This window comes from Panicum hallii, chromosome 6 (assembly GCF_002211085.1).
Source record: "Panicum hallii strain FIL2 chromosome 6, PHallii_v3.1, whole genome shotgun sequence".
Lineage (NCBI taxonomy): Eukaryota > Viridiplantae > Streptophyta > Magnoliopsida > Poales > Poaceae > Panicum > Panicum hallii.
Genome location: NC_038047.1, coordinates 37,671,113 through 37,691,810, shown reverse-complemented (window position 1 = coordinate 37,691,810; position 20,698 = coordinate 37,671,113). Strand labels below are relative to the sequence as shown.

General features: G+C 47.1%; 1 protein-coding gene across 1 annotated transcript; it reads right to left on the bottom strand.

Moving 5' to 3' along the window:
* Positions 1-1,333: 1,333 nt before the first annotated feature.
* Positions 1,334-2,011, bottom strand: LOC112898275. The gene has a single exon (XM_025966631.1). It carries the CDS (start codon positions 2,009-2,011, stop codon positions 1,334-1,336), a length of 678 nt encoding a protein of 225 aa, XP_025822416.1.
* Positions 2,012-20,698: the final 18,687 nt, after the last annotated feature.

The following is a 20,698-nucleotide window of genomic DNA, read 5'->3' as shown; positions in this document are numbered from 1 at the left end:
GCCCTAAATCGCATCAACACACAGGAGACGCGAGTGCAGTGGAGCTCCAGCAACCGGCTCATCGCAGCAAGTGCAGGCGATGCCTGGCAATGGCACTTGCAGCTGACGCGCCTAGAGATGGGTTGGACCGGCTGCGGCTGCAGGGAACCTCCGGCCGCAGGAGCGCCGGCCTAGCGCTGCGTGGGCCGGTTCACCAAGTCTCCGTCGCCCCTCGACCACGAACCCTCGGACCGCTGCAGTGCCGCTTCGCAGTGGTCCTCGCAGCTACCCCATCGCAGGCATCGCACCTGCTCCCGCCGCCACCCCACCTGTCGGCGTTGCACCATGTGCGGCTCCACACGCGTCGCCCGCTGAGTAGAGCTGTCCACCCCACCTGCCGACTGAGGGGCCACCTCTGCGGGCCGCTCCTGCTGCTGGGTAGAGGCATGGCCAATCCCCCAGGGAAGAAGGAGGGGCTGGTCAGACAGGCAGCGAGGAGCCAATGAATCCCTAACCCTAGGACTCTAGCGGCAGCGGCGGTGCAGAACAAGAACGGGAGCGAGATGGAGAGAATTGTGAGGGAGCTGAGGTAGGCGTGCAAAGCGGGCCAAGGCAGCTGAGCAGGCAAAGTTGGTGCGGCGAAGGTGGTTGGCTGCGGTGGGCCGAAATGCAGGGCGCGCGTCAGGCTGGGCAGGGGCACGTGTCAGCTCCAGGTGAACCAAGCGCTCCTAGCCTTGCTCCTTTCATGGTGGATTGGAATAAGAGTATTTATGTTTCTAATAATATCGATTCAATTCACTTACTGCTAATTATACTTGTATAGACAAATCATAATGATTTGAACAACATAGCCAATGAGTAGGAGAATTTTACTCTCCTAAATAGACAGAGAGGTAAAATTGCAACCTTTGGAAACTTTCCAGGCCAGATAATCAAACTAGAAAATGCAGGCACAGCATGTTGTACGTGATAGATGTATCCAAGTCTTCTATTTACAGAAGAATGAATTAGGCACCATGTTTTTGTGCTGTAAAACTATATCAATTACCTTTTAGGCTTCCCCGGCATCATATCATAGATATAGTAATATATCCTAGCCTAAATTATATATCAAACTACATGAACTATACCTGGATAACATCAAGATTATTTTCTAGCAGCTTTAATTTGCACTTAATTAGATTCGTTAAGGCAACAAAATCACCTCAAAGTTTAATTTTCTAGTCTAGTGGAAATTAAGAAACGACCAAACAAAATCCATAATTAGAGGACCCATTTGATGCAAATAAATGGTAATCAACCGCATGTAATTAAAGAAACAACAAATTAATGATAATAAAGAAACTAAAAACAGCTAGCAATGCAAGATGATTACCATGTACGAAATCAGCCTCTCGCGGTCGAGGACAATGCTCGAGCCCGGGTCGAGGACGGCGGCTTGGCACCTGGTGCTCAGCTCTCGGTCCGTCTCCGGGTAGCAGCGTTGCTGGACCTCCTCGTTGGTGAGGTCGCCGAATTGGTTGAGGCCGTACACGTCTTGCCCGGTGGCGGCGTTGAGCCGGACGACGACACGGCGGTTTCCCTTGAACAACCTATACCGGCACCTCTCCTCGCCGACGTCTCTGTAGGTCTTGCCGTACTTGGCCTTCCACAACACGAACATCCGGCGGGTCTCCTGCTCGTACTCCTCCTGCTTTGCGACCCAGGGCCCGTAGAGGCCAAAGTACATCTCCTCATTGGAGCTGGCGGCGAAACCGTTGAGGCCAGATGATGTCGGCCTGGAGGCCCTATCCCAGGCGATGTAGCGGCGACTGTCCTTGAACACCGCGTATCGGCACTCCTCCTCGCCGGGGTACGTATAAGTCTTCCCGTTCTTGGCCTTCCACTCCACGAACACCCGATGGTTCTCCTGCTCGTACGGGTCCGCGGACGGCAGTGGGTCCGCGGCCAGCAGCAACACTAGCAACAGCATTGGCAGCGACACCAGCAGTGCCGCCGCCGCCGCGAGAGCAACCGTGGAGCCCCGCCCCATCCTATGTCATTGCCAACGATGACGATGAGGGATGGGCCGGAGAGAGTGTAAGAGCAATTAGATCACCTTAGCTTTATAACCAATGAGCTGTGCTTGTTACCCTCCGATCGGATCAGCGGACGGCAAGGTAGCGAGACCGAAGACGAAGAAGATGAACACCGGAAACGCACCCAAAGGACACGTGGAACACTTGAGCTGTTCTGTTGTGTGTATTCTTGCTATTTATTGCAGAGCTTCCAAGCGGCTGTCCGTGCATTGTGTCCATCCCCACGCCCACAAACCACAAAAACTATTTATTGCTATTTTAAGGTTGAAACCACATCTCCATGCCCATAAACTAGCAAAAGGGATCCTGATTTTCCTGGTTCAAAAACTGTTATCCTGCACTTTTCTCAAGCCTAAAACCATCAAGAAAAAGCATGAGTTTGAAGATCTAAGGTTTATTATTTTGGGAAAAAATTGGGTGCAGGAGTCCAGCAGACCCTCCCCCCGCCCCCCCCCCCCCCCCGCGGTGCAGGATGACTCCGGATGTGAGACACGTGGACAAAAAAACATCCTCCGCCTGTGATCGCGATCACGCCCCATATTACAACCCGGGTCGGCTCGCAGGCGTCGCAAGCAGCGCTCGGCTCGGGACGACAATTTTTCTCCGCTCGGCTCGCAGGCTTCGCAAGATGCATTTAGTGGTACTTTATTGTTCAGTAAGCCAAGATGTTGGACATGTGAGAAACTTACCCCTAAATATTGCATCTTTAAGTATACATACAAATTGATGAATTCCCAAGACAATAACTCAGATTGTGAAAAAGGCTGAATGTATTGCTCAACTGATGGAAACGCATATCATCTGCCACTGCAGGTTAAACGGAAAGTGCACTGTTGTAACACCCTAATGTAATTTTTTCCCTAATTTTAATGAATTTATTTTGGCTCAAATAAAATTTCCGGGGTTTTCTCTAATTTCTTTGCATTTAAAGTAATTTTATAACAAAAGAAAATAAAATTGGTTATAAGTTCAACATGTTTGTGCATTCATGCTGGAGCATTGTTTTATTTGTGTGGAGTGTATAGGGTTTGAATTTAAATTTTATTTGAATTCAAATAGATTTGTTTGAATAGTTTGAGTTTGGAAAAGAAAAGAGAAGAGAAAGGGAAGAAAAGAAACCAGCCCAGCCAGCCGGCCCAAACCCCTCTCCCCTCTCTCTTCCCCCGCGGGCTCTCTCTCCCTCTCTTTCTTCCTGGCCCAAAACTCCCTCCAAGGCCCAGCTCTTTCCCCCTCCCCGCGTGGGCTGCGCCCCGGCCTAGCTCGCCCTCAGCCCAAGCGCCCTTTCCCTCTCTCCCTTCCGCTGACCGCCTGGGCCCGCTTGTCGGCGCCGTCCCGCCCGCGCGCTCAGCTCCCTTCACTCTCTCTCTGACCGCCCGGTCCCACGCGTCAGCACCTTCCCCTTCCTTTCTTCTTCCCCGAGCTCCACTCGGTCCCGAGATCCCCGGCGACCTTCTCTCCCCGAGCCCGCACGCCAAGATAGCCCGCCGCCCTACAAAAAGGGAACCCCCGCGCCCCTGGAACCCTAACCCTAGCCGCAGGACCACCGGAGACCCCCAGCGCCGCCGCCCCTTTTTCCTCTGCCGCGCAAGCTTCTTGGCCTCACCGTGGTCCGGCCGGTCTGGTGCTCCTCCGCCGCCGCCAGCTAGCGCACCGGCTCCGCCTGAGCGCCACGCGCCTCCCCAAGCTCGTCTTCCTCAAGAACCAGCAGTGCATCACCGGAATTCCTCCAAGGCGCCGTCTCGGGTGAGAAGCTCTGCCGCTTCAATTGCTCACCGCCGGCGAGCTATGGTCTCTTTTAACCCCTTGAGCATCTTCACAGGAGCTACCCGAGCCAATCCCCGCGACCCGGAGGCCTTGATCACCCCTGTAGCCATCGGACCACGACAGCTCGATCACCTCCGCCGCCGGTCGTCGTCGTCTTTTCCCCTCCGTCGCATCTCCGGCCTCCACAACCCCTTGGTGAGCTTCTCCTCTCTCTCCTGGTCTCTTAGCATCGGATGTCGTAGTCCTTGGCAGCCAGTAGCGCCTAGAACGCGTGCTCGCCGGTGAGTCCGCCGCCCCGAGCCGCCCCTCACCGCCGTGCTGTAGCTAGGGTCGATCTGATCGCTTCTGTTCACCCTAGACGTGTTCCCCGTGCCGCGGCGATGCTTCCTGACCGGTTGTTGTGAAGTTTGGCCCACCGGAGCGGCGGGAACGCCGAGCTCCGGCGAGTCCCGAGCCGCGCTGCTGCGGGTTTTGTCACCGGCGTCGCAGCGCCGCCGGCTCTTTCCCCTTTTGCCCTGACCGTCCGATCCGCTGCTAACGTCTAGGATTAGATCAGGAGATCTTGAATCTGTGCCGTGAGATCTAGATCCAATGGATCCCGAGCGTGCGTACCGGTTTGGGTTGAGTGAGAGGCAGAGCCGTCAGATCTAGGATGGGCGGTATGGATTAGATCCGTTTAAGTTTGGGTTCGGTCCGTTCGATTTAGATCGGGTGGCCGTGGTGAGCGCGTACCCCTTCGCGTAATAGGTCTAATCTGGGCCGTAGAAGTTAGATCCGAGGGCCCAGATCTGAGGATACCGCTTCAGCCCAACCATTTTTGCTAAATAGCCCTCAGCTTTCTCTGGAATCAACCCGTAGTCCACCCGAAGTTCAAAAGTATTTGCAGTTAGGTCCTGTTTCTTCCCTTTAGACCCCTGGGCTCTCTAGATTTAGGTTTTTCAGCCCTTTCTTGGAGTTTTTGCAAGCTAGCCCCTGTGTCTACCCTTTAGTTAGGTTTAGACCCTCAGTTTTTGCACAGAACCCCCCTGGTTTTCCTGTTTTCTTACAGAAAAGCCCCTGGACCTTGTTTTAAGCCTAGAATTCGCGTCTTAGCTCCGTTTTAGTTGGTTTTCACGCTCACGCGATCATTGTAATGCGTAGAATAGCTCTAGACTAGTTTTGTGTGCTGTTCTATTGTATTGGTGTACTTTTTTCTTATAGTTTGCTATTGTTGTGCATGTGTGTATGTGTGGACCATGCTTGATGATCGTGAGTTGACGTCGAGCCTTCGGAGCAGTACCAGGAGCAACCATCTTCCAAGCAGTTCGAGCAGCAGCTGGGAGAGTACGAGGAAGGCAAGTATAACATGAACCTCCTACCACTTTTAAATACAATTTCATACTGCATTTAATACTGTATGCCTATAAGGATTTCCTAGCCACCTTTATCCTTTATATATCTACCTTGGGTTGCATTGTGGTTAGTTGTGCTAGGTGCTGTGCTCTCACACATGATGGTCCTTTTTAATTAATTTGATTAATGGTCATATGCAACTTAATCCTGAGAGTGGCCCTCTGTGCTGTGTGCTTGAGTGGCTCACGTCTCCTTAAAAGATGTTTTATTAGAAACATGGTTTAGGGGGCCAGCACGGTGCTTAGTGCTTGGTTGGCCACTCTCCATAAGGATCGGTTCATAGAGTGACAACCTGGGACAACCGCGCAACCACAAGACTGGAATGGGACGGTCTTGACTTACTAATTAGGTCGTGTTGGTTCGGGAGTAACTTACCTGCGTGGGCAAGAGGGGTGGTAAGCTTCAATGGTCTCTGCTCCTCCGGCTTGGTCTGTGCTGTGTGCTTGTACCCCCGGAGGTGGGCCCCATCGTCGCTGATCCAGAATCCTTAGCGGTTACACCTTACCAACGTGATCCTTTGTAACGGTCTCGTGGTGTGCTTGCTAGCCATCTCACCTAAAGAAGTGTGATGAACAACTAGCGTAGCTCACGACTTGTGGGTAAAGTTGTGCAACCTCTCGAGAGTGTAAAACTGATATATCAGCTGTGCTCACAGTTATGAGCGGCCCAGATCCTCCGTCTGATTAGTGGGGTTATCTTGGTGGTTTTTGGATGGTTCTTAGTAGTTCTTAATTAATATGGAGTAATTTATTATGCAATTTGGGCTTATGGTAATACATCAACTTGTAGTAATTAGCTCTAATAAAATTTTGCCAAGACTAAAAGCTACTGCAGTTGAGTCAGCTAACCTTAGAGCCTCATAGTTCGTGTTATACTTGTTGAGTACGAGTTTATGCTCACACTTGCCTCTCTACTCTTCTGTTCTCTTGGATATCTTCGACTGCTGCTCAGTGCCCGGTAACGTGGAGGAGTACGTCAGCGGCTTCGACGACTTTTAGGCGTTTGTCTCCCAGTCGATGTCCCTGTGGCGCCCAGCTCTACATGTATCTCTTTTACGCTTCCGCATTCTTGTAACCGATTCTTGATTCGGTTGTAATAAAAGACTTCATTTACGATTTATATTATTGTTTTACGTGATATGTGTTATGATATCTTGATGATTCTGTTGTATATATGCGTGACTTGATACTGGTGCATATATGATTGCTCGATTTATGTCCTAAAGCGTTCAAACATCTGGTACTCCTTAGCTTTGAACCATGAATTATGGGCTCATGCCCAAGATGTGGTATAGGAATAGGTCAAGATTTGCCCATGAAATTGTTTCCTGTCTCCGATGGATCCTCCCCTTTTGATGATTGTATAAAATAAATAGATCACCATTGCACGCCACGCCGTATATGTATGTGTACATCAGTAGTTGCATGACCTACTCCCCAACGCGACTCCCGACTGGTGTATAGAAAGGCCGGCCCATCACTTGACACGTACATCACCAAACCACTTCGATGAAGCACCCTCGCCACAGACGATCCGATTGCACACTTCAATATGTATATGTATAAAAATCTATGTCTAACATATACAGTGACAAAACGGTAACGGTAAAAATGCTTAATGTATCTGACTAAATATTGTAGGAAAAAAATGTTAGATGGGGATGGTTAGTGCATCGATATAATAAATTATGGGAACGATTTGCACTAATCAAAACATGAGGGACACTTCCAAAATACTTAGGAGATGAAAAATACATATTTCCAATATTATTACACCAATTCCCCAATTACATAATTTTGTATATTACTCAAATACCCCAAGTCTCAATTATCGATGGATTAGTGACCATGTCTCAGCTTTCTGACCAACGTTGATATTAATTTGTTGTGCATAAGTATTTTATTTAAGTACTTTGATTCTGCCCAAGGGTGATGCAAAATTGTTCAATTTTTTTTCAGTTTTATGTATTTTGCTCGCGCTGGCATTGCTGGAGCCGGTGGCGGCGGCGGCGGCCGGCCTGAAGTTCACCAGCTCGGAGAAAGCTGTGAGGCAGCTTTACGAGCGCTGGTGCAAGCACTTTAAAGTAGGCGCAAGCAAGAAGAGAAGGTCCACCGCTTCACCAACTTCAACCAGACGGTGCACCGCATCGCGTCCTGTACTGTTCGAGTTGCAGACGAGCCTTTGCGACTCAACGGTTTCGCGGACACGAGATGGGCAGAACTTGAAGCGTGCAGGTGTCGCATGACTCCGGAGGGACGCCGCAACCTCGCACTTGTGCCCGTCAAAAGGCGCGGCGGCGACGGGAACCTCACGCTCCCGGTCAGCGTCTACTGGCGTAACAGGACATGCCAAGGCCAGCCGTGCCTAGGTCCAGTCAGGAACCAGTGGTTCTGCGGCTCCTGCTGGGCATTCGCCGCGACGGCGGCGATCGAGAGCCACCTCGCCATCAGGGGCGGCCATGATAGTGCAGCTTTCGCAGCAGGAGCTAGTTGACTGCGATCACACGAGCCAAGGCTGCAAAGGCGGATTATCCATCAACGCCTTCAACTATGTCAGGCAAAATGGCATCACATCGCGGCAGAACTACCCTTATAACCCTTTTCCGCAGGAGAATGGTACGTGCTTAGCTAGGACCACACCGCGCATGATCATGAACATGATCGAGTGGAGCCGGCTAGAGCCGCATAATAAGTATGAGCTCCTGGCGCAAGTTACCTACGCTCCCGTTGTCGTCGCCATCTCCATCGGAGAGAACAACACCGAGTTCGCGGATTACCCGGGCGACATGTACTAGGGTAGGTGCGCAACTGGGAAGGATCAGGAGCTCTTGCTTGTGGGTTACGGCCCCGACTTCTACAGTCTGAAGAATTCTTAGGGACAATCATGGGGGGGATTTTGGCTACCTCTTCCTTCCTAGGACAAATAACTACGAGGTCCTCGAGAGGGGTGGCTCTTACCTCGTGATGGGTTGGGACTAGTCCATCCAAGGGATTCGAGATCCATTGCATGGAGCTATAAACATGATCGAGTCTCGAAAGTAGAATGTATTTATTTTTCTATAGTTTACTCATTGGGGGGTCGTACTCTTTTCCTCACTGGGAGCTCCCGATGGAGTGAGGTTTTTAACGAGGCGACACCGATGTAACCATCTATAATTTTAAGTAAAGCTATTCCTCCTAAATGTTATGTGTCAGACCCGGGGCTACGGGACTGCTCACATGGTGTAGTTAAAAGGAGTCCGATTCCTACTAGGATTCCATTGTAATCCTACTAGGAATCATATCTTGTAATCCTGCTAGGACTCTATCTTGTAATCCTGCTAGGAATCCCGCCCCCTGGGATATATAAAGGAGGGCAGGGATACCTAGAGGGGGGAAGACGGAGAACAGAGCAGCCAACAGGCAGCTCAACACCCAAGCGCAGGGCGCAACATACAACACCCCCAAACAGGACGTAGGGTATTACGCTACTCTGGCGGCCCGAACCTGTCTAAATTTGTGTCTTGTGTCCTTTCATTCACCTTCAAGTTCTAGATTCGGCGATCCCTCACCCAATAATCACCTATCTTAGGGTATCCCTAGGTAGGCTGACGGTAAAAACACCGACAGCTGGCGCCCACCATGGGGCAGATCATCGCGATCACCGGGCGAATTTGAAGGACCTCTTCATCAACATCAATCCACCCAAGGTGGCAGATTGCTACTTCGTACATATGCATCGGCGGATCGATCCATCGGGTTCGAGATCGGATCCTTCAGCGAATGACTACGTCGACCTCAACTACTCAGCTCGACTCCACCTCGTGCTGCAACGTCGATGCACCACGGCTACTGACCTTGACAACCCAGTTCAACTTCGACTTGTGCCGCAATGTCCGTGCGCAGCAGCAACGAGTTCGACTACTTCGACTTTGCGAGAAGGCTCGGCGGCCCGCTAGCGATCACTTCGACTTCGCGAGGACGCTCGGCGGCCCACCAACGACTACATCAACTTCTCGTCTCGACTTGAAAACTAGTTCGGAATCGACTTCGACTAGTTGAGCTTCATCAACAAACCGTCGCAGCTCCGTCAGCGAGCTCCACGGCCTCGTCGACATTCATCCACGAATCAAGCTAAGTGACTTATACCTTTTCCGACTTGTTCTTTGCAGGATCGGCTACACCATGGGTTATCTTTTTGGGAGTACGCCATTCGATGGGCAATGAAACCCTCGGGCGCTACACCATGAGTTACCTTTTTGGGGGTACGCCTCTCGACGGGTCTGAAATCCTCGGGGGCTGCACCATGATCGACTACTTCTCCGTGTATGTCTCTCGATGGGCAATGAAACCCTCAGAGCTACACTTCGCCGACTACTTTTGCGCACCGCGCATCCTACTTGTCGCATGACGACTACTTTCTGCTCGTTGTCTCCTCTTAACGGTCGCTAATCTACTCGGGTAGCATCTGCCTTAATCCGTGAAACCTCGGATCCTCTGTCACGCCTAATGCCGCTATGCGTACACGAGACAAAGATCTCATACACGCTATGAGCAATGGCTAAAACAGGACCAGGTGCTTAAACGTAACAGGCGTACTACTCGGGAGATTTACATGGCCTGAGAAAGAGCTCGACACAGCAAATTCTTACACTGAATAAATTTTGGTGTCTTTATATTATTATTGAGTACTACTCGATATCTTCGCAATATGCTACATAATGTATGCATTGTCTTTTTTCAGATCGGGCTTCACCGACAACCCGCCAGGCAGCACGGCATGCCGTCACGGTTTCGCTAGTTCCCACGCTCGGGGGCTGGGCGATGCACACTACTCGACAAAGCTCCTTCGGCTCTCCTGGCTCGTAAGCTCGGGGGCTGGATGCCGCAAATCTACTCGAAGACGACTCATATGAAGACAGAGTGCACCCTAAGTCACCGCGCGGTTAAATAACCCAGCGGGAGGCTCAATTTCACTGTGCAGAAGGCGAAGAGTTTTTCAGGATTTCAGAGCAACATCAATGCCACGATTCTTGGACCCTTATTTCCAAACCTGAGAGATTTGAATTCAAGGCTCGGCGGCTGTGGGATATGCGGCTCGGGGCAAGAGCACCTCATAGCTTCGATGCAGCCAAGAAAGTACTCGAAACAGAACTGCAAGATGGAACTTCAAAAGAAGTCGAAGACTGCTTCGAAAGTACTCGAAGAGCCTGCAGTACTCAGCTACGAAGAGCTCGGGGGCTTGTCAGATCCGGGGCTACGGGACTGCTCACATGGCGTAGTTAAAAGGAGTCCGATTCCTACTAGGATTCCATTGTAATCCTACTAGGAATCATATCTTGTAATCCTGCTAGGACTCTATCTTGTAATCCTGCTAGAAATCCCGCCCCCTGGGATATATAAAGGAGGGCAGGGATACCTAGAGGGGGGAAGACGGAGAACAGAGCAGCCAACAGGCAGCTCAACACCCAAGCGCAGGTGTAAGCATCTAGGCCCTCAAGATATGTTTCGGTGATTAATGACAACCATTATTGTGACTAATGAGTTTGTGCAGCTTAATAGATCATTATCGCTCAGTTGGTCATATGTCAAAAGAGGCCCCTAATTTTCGTTATTCAAAAAAGCGATCTCGACATTCAACTCAATTATATGTCAAGACTAAGGATCTTTCTAGTCCTAAGTGTCATAAGGTTGAGAAGGACACTTAGGTTAGTATAGGTTTTATAGTTTTGTAGTGATCGCACTATTAAGAAGGGTTAAGGCTAAGTAACTTGAGCATGGACATGGTCATTTGAAAATGGATGCACACAATGGTCACTCAGGTTTCTAGAAGTTCAAATAAGTGGTTCTCAACTCATATCTCAAGAATATTTGGATTTCATTCAAGACTCAAATCAGAAAAGGCAAAATCAGAAAAAAAATCTTTAACACCGGTTTAACCGACGATCTCAATTTTCTATACGTCGGTTAAACGAAGTCAGCAGAGTCTGGACAAGTCAATACACCGGTTAAACCGACGTGTTTGAATTCAACGTCGGTGCATTAGTCCAGAGTTGGTTTTTCCAGGGTATTTCAAGCTCTATACACCGGTTAAACCGACGACAGGTTTGAGTTAACGTCGGGGCAGTTGTCCGGAGACTTGGTTTTTTAGTTGATCAGTGGACAACTTGTAACATTCATGTAATTAGAAATATAGACACTAGGTATTAGCGAGTCATATGTATGTTATGGTTTGTACAGAGAACTAGGGGTATATTTGTAAATTATAAATTTTATAAATTCCTATGTGCAATTGTGTGAAAATGATCTTAAATGTCAAAATTCAAATGACTATAGAGAAAAAAAGTACAAATATTAAGTTAAGACCTAAAAGAAATAGACTTTGTATGAAACCAAGGGCTTATGTGTAATTAACACAAATATAAGGGTTACATATGACATGGTTGGAATATAAAAGTCAAATTCAAATTTACTTAAGGGTTAAGGTGTAAAAATACAAGTAATCAAGACAGGTCAGAAAATTTGTAAACATGCCCAAAATTTAATCAAATTTAGGTGGGCAAAGACAAATTTAACTTAAATTCCATCTTGTTTCAAAATATAATCCAAATAGCTGTAAACTTTGAGTTTCTGAACCTAAGCCCTAAAACAATATTGTAGAGTTTGAAAAACTCTACAACTTTCATGTTGACCATTTTCTCATTTGACCCTTGTAGCAGTGAGAAATTTTAGTTTACAGAGGGGTCCCTGAACTTCTTGGAAATCACAAACAAGTCCCCCTGACACCTCCCTGCTTCGTCTTCCTCTGCCATCGCCGCTTCCCTCTCTGCCCTCTGCTCCTGCCACCACCACTCACCGCCGGCGCAGGCCCCCGAGCTCCACCTCCAGCTGCTACACATGCCCACGTGTCATCTCCTCTCAATCCCGACTTCTTTCCTCTCCCTTCCTGGCCTCGCGCGCGTGCGCCACGATGACCCCGAGCCACCGCCGGCCGCCACCTCCTCGTCGCGGTGGAACGCTCACCCCAGAGCCTTAACTCCTTCCCTCTCGCGCGCAGCAGCAGCACTTCAACGCCTACATTCTATTCTGCTACTCCCAGTACCCAATTCCGAGCATCCGATCCACAATTCCCCGCCGCCGTCCTCTTCCGCTCCGGCCACGCACGGCACGCCCGTGGACAGCAAGCACCAGGCCTCCTCCGTCCCAATCCACCCTTGTGCAAGCTTCCCCGTAGCTCGCTGGTGCTCCTCGACCACTCGTTGCCATCCAATTGCAACCGGAACTTCGTTTCCGACGAAGCGCCGCCGCCGCCACCTTCGGTCTCACCGTGGGCAGCTCGCTCCGAGCCTTTCCACGCCACCACGATACCCTAGCCAGCACTACATCACCCCTGTGAAGCTTCCCGACCCATCCATTGACCTTCTAGTCCAGCACATCTCCTTCCCGACGATCGCCGGTATTCCTCTTCACCGCCGCCGCCACTGTCCTCGTCGATTACCTGTGACCCGATGTGTTTTCTTCCAATTGATGGTACCTACACGTTCCCCGTGTCTCACTGGAGCTCGTGCGCAGGTTGGCTGCCGACGTTCACCGTCGGAGCACTGCCGTCGACGGAGACTTCTCCACCGCCGCCTCGGGTCCTCGTCGAGATCTCTCTCTCCGGCCATCCCAGTCCTCGACAAGTAGCGCAACAAGACCATCGTGAGTCCCTGAGCCTTTCCCTGCCCTTGGACCTCGCCGCTGGTGACCACCGTCGCCGGAACACGGCCGCCCCTTCCTTGTTCTGCTTCGGCCTCCGGCTTAAGGACCTCGGTTTAGAAGAATCAAAAATCCAGGGGGTTTTGTGCATAGCCTTAGACTCAGAGAAATAGTAACCGAAGGACCTCTTGTGTAATTTATGCTGCCAACTTAGAAATGCTATAACTATTCGAGGAAAATTCATAAAAATGCAAAATAAATTTTGTTGGAATCCTTAGATAAAGACCTACAACTTTACTTAAGAGATAAAGTTCAGTTTCTGAATGTTTGATGATCTAATTTAATTGTTAATTTAGTTACTTGTAGGCTTAGGAAATACATAGTAATTCATAGAAAAATGATAAAATAGTAAAACCAGTGATGTTAATTTTCTTTTAACATGTAGAATTGGAGAAAAATAATTATCCTAGTATTCCAGTATTATTTCCTTAATGTACAAATATTAATTAGAAATAATGTGTAGTTCACCTTGTATATTTAATAATTACACATCTAAATATTGAAAAATTATGAAAATATTTTAGGGTACTGTTCCTTAATAGTAACACATGTGATTAAATTTTCAACCAAGGGTTAGGTGACAAACAATTTAGACATAGTTTATGTAGTCCATAATATAATAGTAACTTAAAGTTCATATAAACAATTAGTGTAAGCAATGAATAAGGCCATTTAATCTAGCTGTTAAAAACCACCCCAACCAGTTGCCCCATGCCACTAGTTAGATACTCAACGTAGTTAAGTTTGCTGTTTAATGTATCTAAGTAAGATAGTTAGTACTCGATAAATGACTGCCCAGCGCAAGATAGTCAGGTTATTTGTTTAATGTAATATTCTGTTAATTGGATTGCAACTTTATTATGAATTAAAATAAAAATATATGCATTCCATAACTTGTAACTTTGCATCTCATATAGACTCGACCACTCTCGTTGACGGTGATTATCAGCTAATCCCGGAACAAGAAGGGATTTATTCTGAAGACCCCGGGAATCTCGTCGCGGATTTCTCTGAAGCCCCGAACCAAGGTTCGGAAGAAAATAATTTGACTAACCCCAACCCCACCAGCGAAGGCAAGCCCCGGACATAACCCCTACTTTATTTCACTGCAACCTATATTATTTATATATATCTGTATGCATTAAGTTTTTAGGAGTTGTTTGGAAACCTTAGATGCATGAATCCTAGGAACCAATGTATTGAATAATAGTACTTGAGTCCGAGTAGTGGCTATGCTAATAGGACCGGTAGAAGTCGAGTGATTTCCTGTCACTCGCGCGATATAGGAATTATGATGTTTACATTCCTGTTATCATTATAAGGATGACGGACGGGAGTTTTATGAGGTCTCATGGTTGAGATGATACCCCGTCCGTATTAATGAATTTTGATAAGGTCGCAGTGTGTGGTAGCGGTGGTTAAGTGTTTGAAAGTACTAGCCACATGCCGTGAAATATGGTAAGCGGTAAGCCTAGTAACCAATCGGCCCGAGGAGTGGACATACCTCCCACCACATGTATTTGCTTCTTTTGGTTACTTTGTTCGATGTGTAGGTATACGTGTTGCTGGGCAACCAGGAGTACGGGTTTTGTAGTCGCGCTACAGACGTACGTCCTGCACTTTGGAAGTGCGTATGTCCTGCAGTCGCTTGTGGTGGCTCTGATCCACGAGTCAGAATGAAAGGCAAACGGTTGCTTCGGAACGACCCTTTGGTGTTCCAAGCGTGTGAGTTAGGTTTACCTTGCAAGGTTTGAATCTCGATTCAGGAATCGTCCGCCTCTCACGATGAATGAGACTGCTTACCCCCTTTACCACATAGAGTAACAAGAGCAACTTTGTGATAATGAAACTGATGTTTGATTAAAGATTCTACCATGTTTTGAGTAATTATAGGTGCTCACCTAGAATGGTTAATCCACTAGAACCTGAAAGCTAAAAGTTGAAAATAAGGATCTACTATTTATTGCTTTTCAGCTAAAAACTCTACCCAAAGATAAAAGCCATCATGAGTCTAGTTATGGGCAAAGGTATACCCAATTCTGGGTAAGTCTTGCTGAGTATTAGTATACTCAGCCTTGCTTTTGTTGATTTAATCCAGGTAATCTCCCTGATGAGCCAGCTTTCATTACACCATGGCCCTACCCCTTACCTGATGGTTGGTCCGTGGAGTGGGATCCGTCCCCGGCCAACACCGATTCCGCCGAATGATATCATGCCAGGGCTAGCATGAAATCTGTATTAACGACGTGTACAATATTTACGCTTTTCAAACTCCGCTGCTTTATCTTAAGACTTGAACCTGTTTTGTAATAATCTCCTCTCAGTGGGAGTTAATGATGCTTTGTATATTTTTGTAATATATTTGCCTGTGGTGTAAAATGTAATGGCATTTATATCTCTGGACTCACCATCGTGTGAGGTACCTTGTTGGATCCTGCGTTCGGTGGTTTATCGGGACGTTACCCGACAGGCCAAACGATTATACCGTTTGAAGTACGAGGTAACCCTCAAGAGAGGAGTCGCGTACTTGAGCCGGTATAATTCAGGTTGGTTCTGCCACACAACTACACTCACCGGTTAAACCGATGATACATCGGTTAATCTGCCCATGTTGTAACGGCTAGTTTTCAGAAGGGTCAGTTTACATTCATCGGTTAAACTGACGATGACTATTGGAGGTACGTCGGATTAACCGGTGCTACGCAGTTTTCTAGCAGCTTTTCTCCAACGGCTCTATTCGTGTGAGCTGCCTATATATACCCCTCCAATGGGTCATTTTGCTACTCTTGACACCAGGCAACATCCAAACACTCATACTATAGTCAAGAGCGACCTTGAGCTTCATCATTTCACATACTTGTTCATTCAATCAATCAAGAAGCAAGATTAAGGACTTGAGTAGAGAGAAGCTTGTGTGCATCCGTTCTTGGTGATCGGTTCTTGCTCAAGTGAAGGCCTTAGCTTGTTACTCTTGGTGATTGGCATCACCTAGGCGATCTTTGTGATCGAGGTGTTTCTCGCGGAGCTTGCCAAGGATTGTGGGAGCCCGGAGAAGAAGATTGTACGTGGCTTGATCTCCACCACGTCGGGATGGTGAACGGAGACTCTTAGTGAGCGCCCTCGTCTCGGTGACTTGGGAGGTGACAAGACTCTTTGTGAGTGTCACAACGTGGATTAGGGGTGTGTGCCAACACATCGATACCACGGAAAAAAATCCGATCGTCTCTTGTCCACTCTCTTCATTCAAGCGTTTTCTTTCATGCAATTTATTCATGTGCTTGACTTAGAGATCATTCTTTGCTCTACCTTGCTAGGCTTTACTTCTCTTTTTATCTCTCTTAGCTTGTGTAGGTAGTTTAGTTATCCAGTTGGTGAATTGGTGCCCTACTAGCTTTGCATAGGTTAAGGTTGTTTTACTTTGTTTTAGAAATTGAAAAAGGCCCAATTTACCCCCCCTCTTGGTCCATCGATCCTTACAATTGGTATCAGAGTCTCGTTGCTCTTTTGGATCATTAGGCTTCACCGGCTAGAGCTATGGCCAAGATGGGTGGTTCGCCGCCTCACTTCGAGGGCAAGAACTTTGCTTATTGGAAAGTTCGCATGGCCGCATACCTTGATGCGATTGCCCCCGAAGTATGGTTGGCAACTAAGATCGGGTTCACCGGAACTCCCACCACCGAACAATTAAAATGGAATGCCAAGGCTAGAAATGCAATTTTCGAAACCATTAGTGAGGAAGTCTTTGCTAGAGTTAATGGCATGGACTTAGCAAGTGATATTTGGAAGGAGCTCATTGAAATTCATGAAGGTTCCACTAAAGTTCGTGAGCAAAAATATCACTTGTTTAGAGCTAAGTATGATTCCTTTAAAATGCTAGCTCATGAAAATTGCAATGATATGTATTCTCGCTTGAATGTCATTGTCAAGGATATTAATGCACTTGAAATATCCAAAATTGACAGTGCCTCCATCAATCGCAAGATTCTCATGCTACTCCCGAAGCCCAAGTATAACATCATCAATGCTATGCTTCAAAAGGAGAATCTTGACATAATGGAAGTGGGAGAACTTGTGGGGGAAATTCGCGCTCATGAAATGAGTATTCTTGGTATGTCCGAAGAGCCAACTTCAAGCAAATCAATTGCTCTAAAGACCAAGACAAACAAATCCCGCAAGCTCAAGATGATGAAGCAAGATTCAAGCTCAAGCAATGAAGAAGATGATCATCATGAAAGCTCATCCGATGTTGAAGATGATGGAGAACTTGCTCTCATGATGAGAAAGTTCACATGCTTGAATGACAAGATCAATAAGAAGGGTTTCAACTTTGACTCTAAAAAGGGAATGTTCCGGCCAATGGATGTCAAGAACAAAATTTGCTACAATTGTGGAGAAAAAGGTCACATCCGTCCAAATTGCCCCAAGCCGGACAAAAGAAACAAGGATAACAAGAGCAAGCATCGCCATGATTCAAGCGATGATGAAGAAGAAGAAAGGAAAAACAAAAATAGGAGATTTGGGAAGAAGAAGACCCATGACAAAAAGACCAAGCTCTTTCCAAAGAAGAAAGGGCACACCAAGAAAAGTTTCTTGGTGGAAAAATAAGAGTGGGTGACCGATGTCTCATTAAGTGAAGATTCAAGTGATGAAGAAGACATCGTCACCATCGCCCTCACCAATGAAGAACCACCACTACCTCCGCCCCCTATGTGCCTCATGGCAAAAGGTAACACCAAGGTATGTGAGGTAGATAGTGAAGATGATAGTGATGAAGAGTTTGATCCTAATGAATTCACTAACCTCATTAATGAGTATACATCCGTCATCAAGAGGGAAAAGGGCAAAGTCAAAATTCTTGAGAGCACTCATGCCAAGTTAGAGCTTGCCCACTCCGACTTGCTTGGTAAGTACAATGACTTGCTCAAAAAGCACAATGAGTCACTTGTACTTGCTAAGCAAGTTGAAGAGAGCCACAAAAAGCTCAAACAAGAGCATAGGGAGTTGGCTCACAAGTATCAAGAACTTGAATTTGCCTATGAAGCAATTGACCCAAGTCTTGAGAAATGTGCTCATGAAACTTTTGAAAAGGTCAATGCTTCTACTTCATGTGATGACCTACTCATTAATGCTAATGCCACTAATATTATGCCCGAGCTTGCTCCTTCTAGGGAAAAGGAATTGATGGATCAAGTGGCAAGCCTCAAGAGTAGTGTGGAGAAACTCTCAAGAGGAGAATACATCCACAAGGAGATTCTCTTCAACAATGCCCGTGACTATGGGAAGAGAGGTCTTGGTTCATTTTCGGAGCCAAACATAGCTACTACTCCTTCTCCGGAGATCAAGATTAGCTTCATCAAGGAAGTTGGTTCATATTGCCAACATTACCAAGTCACCGGGCACCACACTAGGGAGTGCACTTTACCATCACGTCCTCTTCCTAATTTACCCAAGAATTACTCATCAATGTTTCAAAATAACCATTTTCTCTTGAGTAAAGTGAAGGGCAAGGTGAAGGCCAAGTTTATTGGCAAAATTGCTAAGGAGTCAAAGAAGAAGCTCCCTAAGCAACTTTGGGTCCCAAAAGCTCTTGTCACACATGTGCAAGGCCCAAAGCTTGTTTGGGTTCCTAAGACTCAAAAGTGAATTCTCATGTGTGTAGGTGAACTACAAAGCCGGTGGAAAACATTGGGTACTTGATAGCGGTTGCTCTCAACACATGACCGGCAATGATAGCATGTTCACCTCTCTTGAAGACCCCGACGATCATGAACATGTCACCTATGGTGATAACTCAAGGGGGAAAGTCTTAGGTTTGGGTAGAATAGCAATTTTAAAAGATTTATCTATTTCAAATGTCTTGTTTGTAGAAGCACTTAGTTTTAATCTTATTTCTATTGCTCAATTATGTGATCTTGGACTAACGTGTGCCTTTGACAAGAATGGTGTTGTAGTAACTCATGAAAAAGACAAGTTATTGGTATTCACGGGGTTTAGGCATGGCAACATCTATTTAGTGAATTTGTCTTCAAAGCAAACAAGCACCATGACATGCCTCTTCACCAAGTCGTCTCTTGGGTGGCTTTGGCATAGAAGAATTGCTCATATTGGCATGAGCAACCTCAAGAAAGCCCACAAGAGAGGGATGATCACCGGCGTGAAGGACGTCACTTTTGACAAGAACAAGTTATGCAAAGCTTGTCAAGCTGGGAAGCAAGTTGCAACACATCATCCCATCAAGACGATGTTGTCTACCTCCAAGCCGCTCGAGCTACTACACATGGATCTCTTTGGTCCAACTTCATACAAAAGCATTGGTGGTAACCTCTATTGCCTAGTAATCGTTGATGATTTTTCACGCTACACTTGGGTCATGTTTCTAGGCGATAAGGGTGAAACTCCGGAGATCTTCAAGACATTTGCAAGAAAAGCTCAAAGGGAGTACAACTCCCCAATTGTGAAGATCCGGAGTGACAACGGCACCGAGTTCAAGAATATAAAGATTGAAGAATGGTGCGATGAAGAGGGAATCAAGCATGAGTTTTCCGCCACCTACACGCCTCAACAAAATGGAGTGGTGGAAAGAAAGAACAAGACACTCATCACCCTAGCAAGAGCAATGTTGGATGATTATGGCACGTCCGAAAAGTTTTGGGCGGAAGCAATCAACACGGCGTGTCATGCATCCAACCGAGTGTATCCTCACCGACTCCTCAAGAAAACTCCATATGAGCTCATCACCGGGAGGAAACCAAATATATCCTACTTTCGAGTCTTTGGTTGCAAATGCTTCATCTATAAGAAGAAAAGGCTCGGTAAGTTTGAGAGTAGATGTGATGAAGGTTTCTTTCTTGGTTATGCATCAAACTCCAAAGCATATAGAGTATTCAATCAAACCTCCGGGTTAGTTGAAGAAACATGTGATGTGGAGTTTGATGAATCTAATGGCTCCCAAGAGGAGGTGGTTGGCTATGAAAATGTAGGTGATGAAGAAATTGATGAAGCTTTGAAGAATATGTCCATTGGGGATATCAAGCCGGAAGAGGTGCATGAAAGCAATGATCAAGGGGGAGGATCTTCCTCATCTACACCAAGCACCTCCATGGCACCCCAAGTGGATGAAGATCAAGAAAAAGATGATCTACTACCTCAAGAAAATGTGTCAACGCCAACACCCCAAGTCCAAGAATAAGAAGAGCAAAATGTTCCACCACAAGCACAAGTCACCCATGATCCACCCCAACAAGCATCCGCGCAAGTACCGCTAGTGAAGCATGGTCGCATCTCCAAGGATCATCCAATTGGTCAAATCATTGGTAGTCCTTCCAAAGGAGTAAGAACTCGCTCTAAGCATGCTTCATTTTGCGAACATCACTCGTTTGTTTCTTGTATTGAACCCACTAGCATAGAGGAAGCGCTTGAGGACTCGGATTGGGTGATGGCCATGCAAGAAGAATTGAACAATTTCACCCGCAATGAAGTTTGGGTCCTCGAAGCTCCTCCGAAAGACAAGAACATCATCGGCATAAAGTGGGTCTTTCGAAACAAGCAAGATGAATATGGGGTGGTGGTACGCAACAAAGCAAGACTTGTGGCAAAAGGGTTTTCTCAAGTCGAAGGTTTGGATTTTGGTGAAACTTTTGCTCCGGTCGCAAGACTTGAAGCTATCCATATACTTCTTGCTTACTCTTCACATCATAACATTAAGTTATATCAAATGGATGTGAAAAGTGCATTCTTAAATGGCGTTAT

Bases quoted from the DNA above. Each gene is read 5' to 3' on its own strand.
- LOC112898275 (XM_025966631.1), bottom strand. From the start codon at position 2,011: ATGGGGCGGGGCTCCACGGTTGCTCTCGCGGCGGCGGCGGCACTGCTG.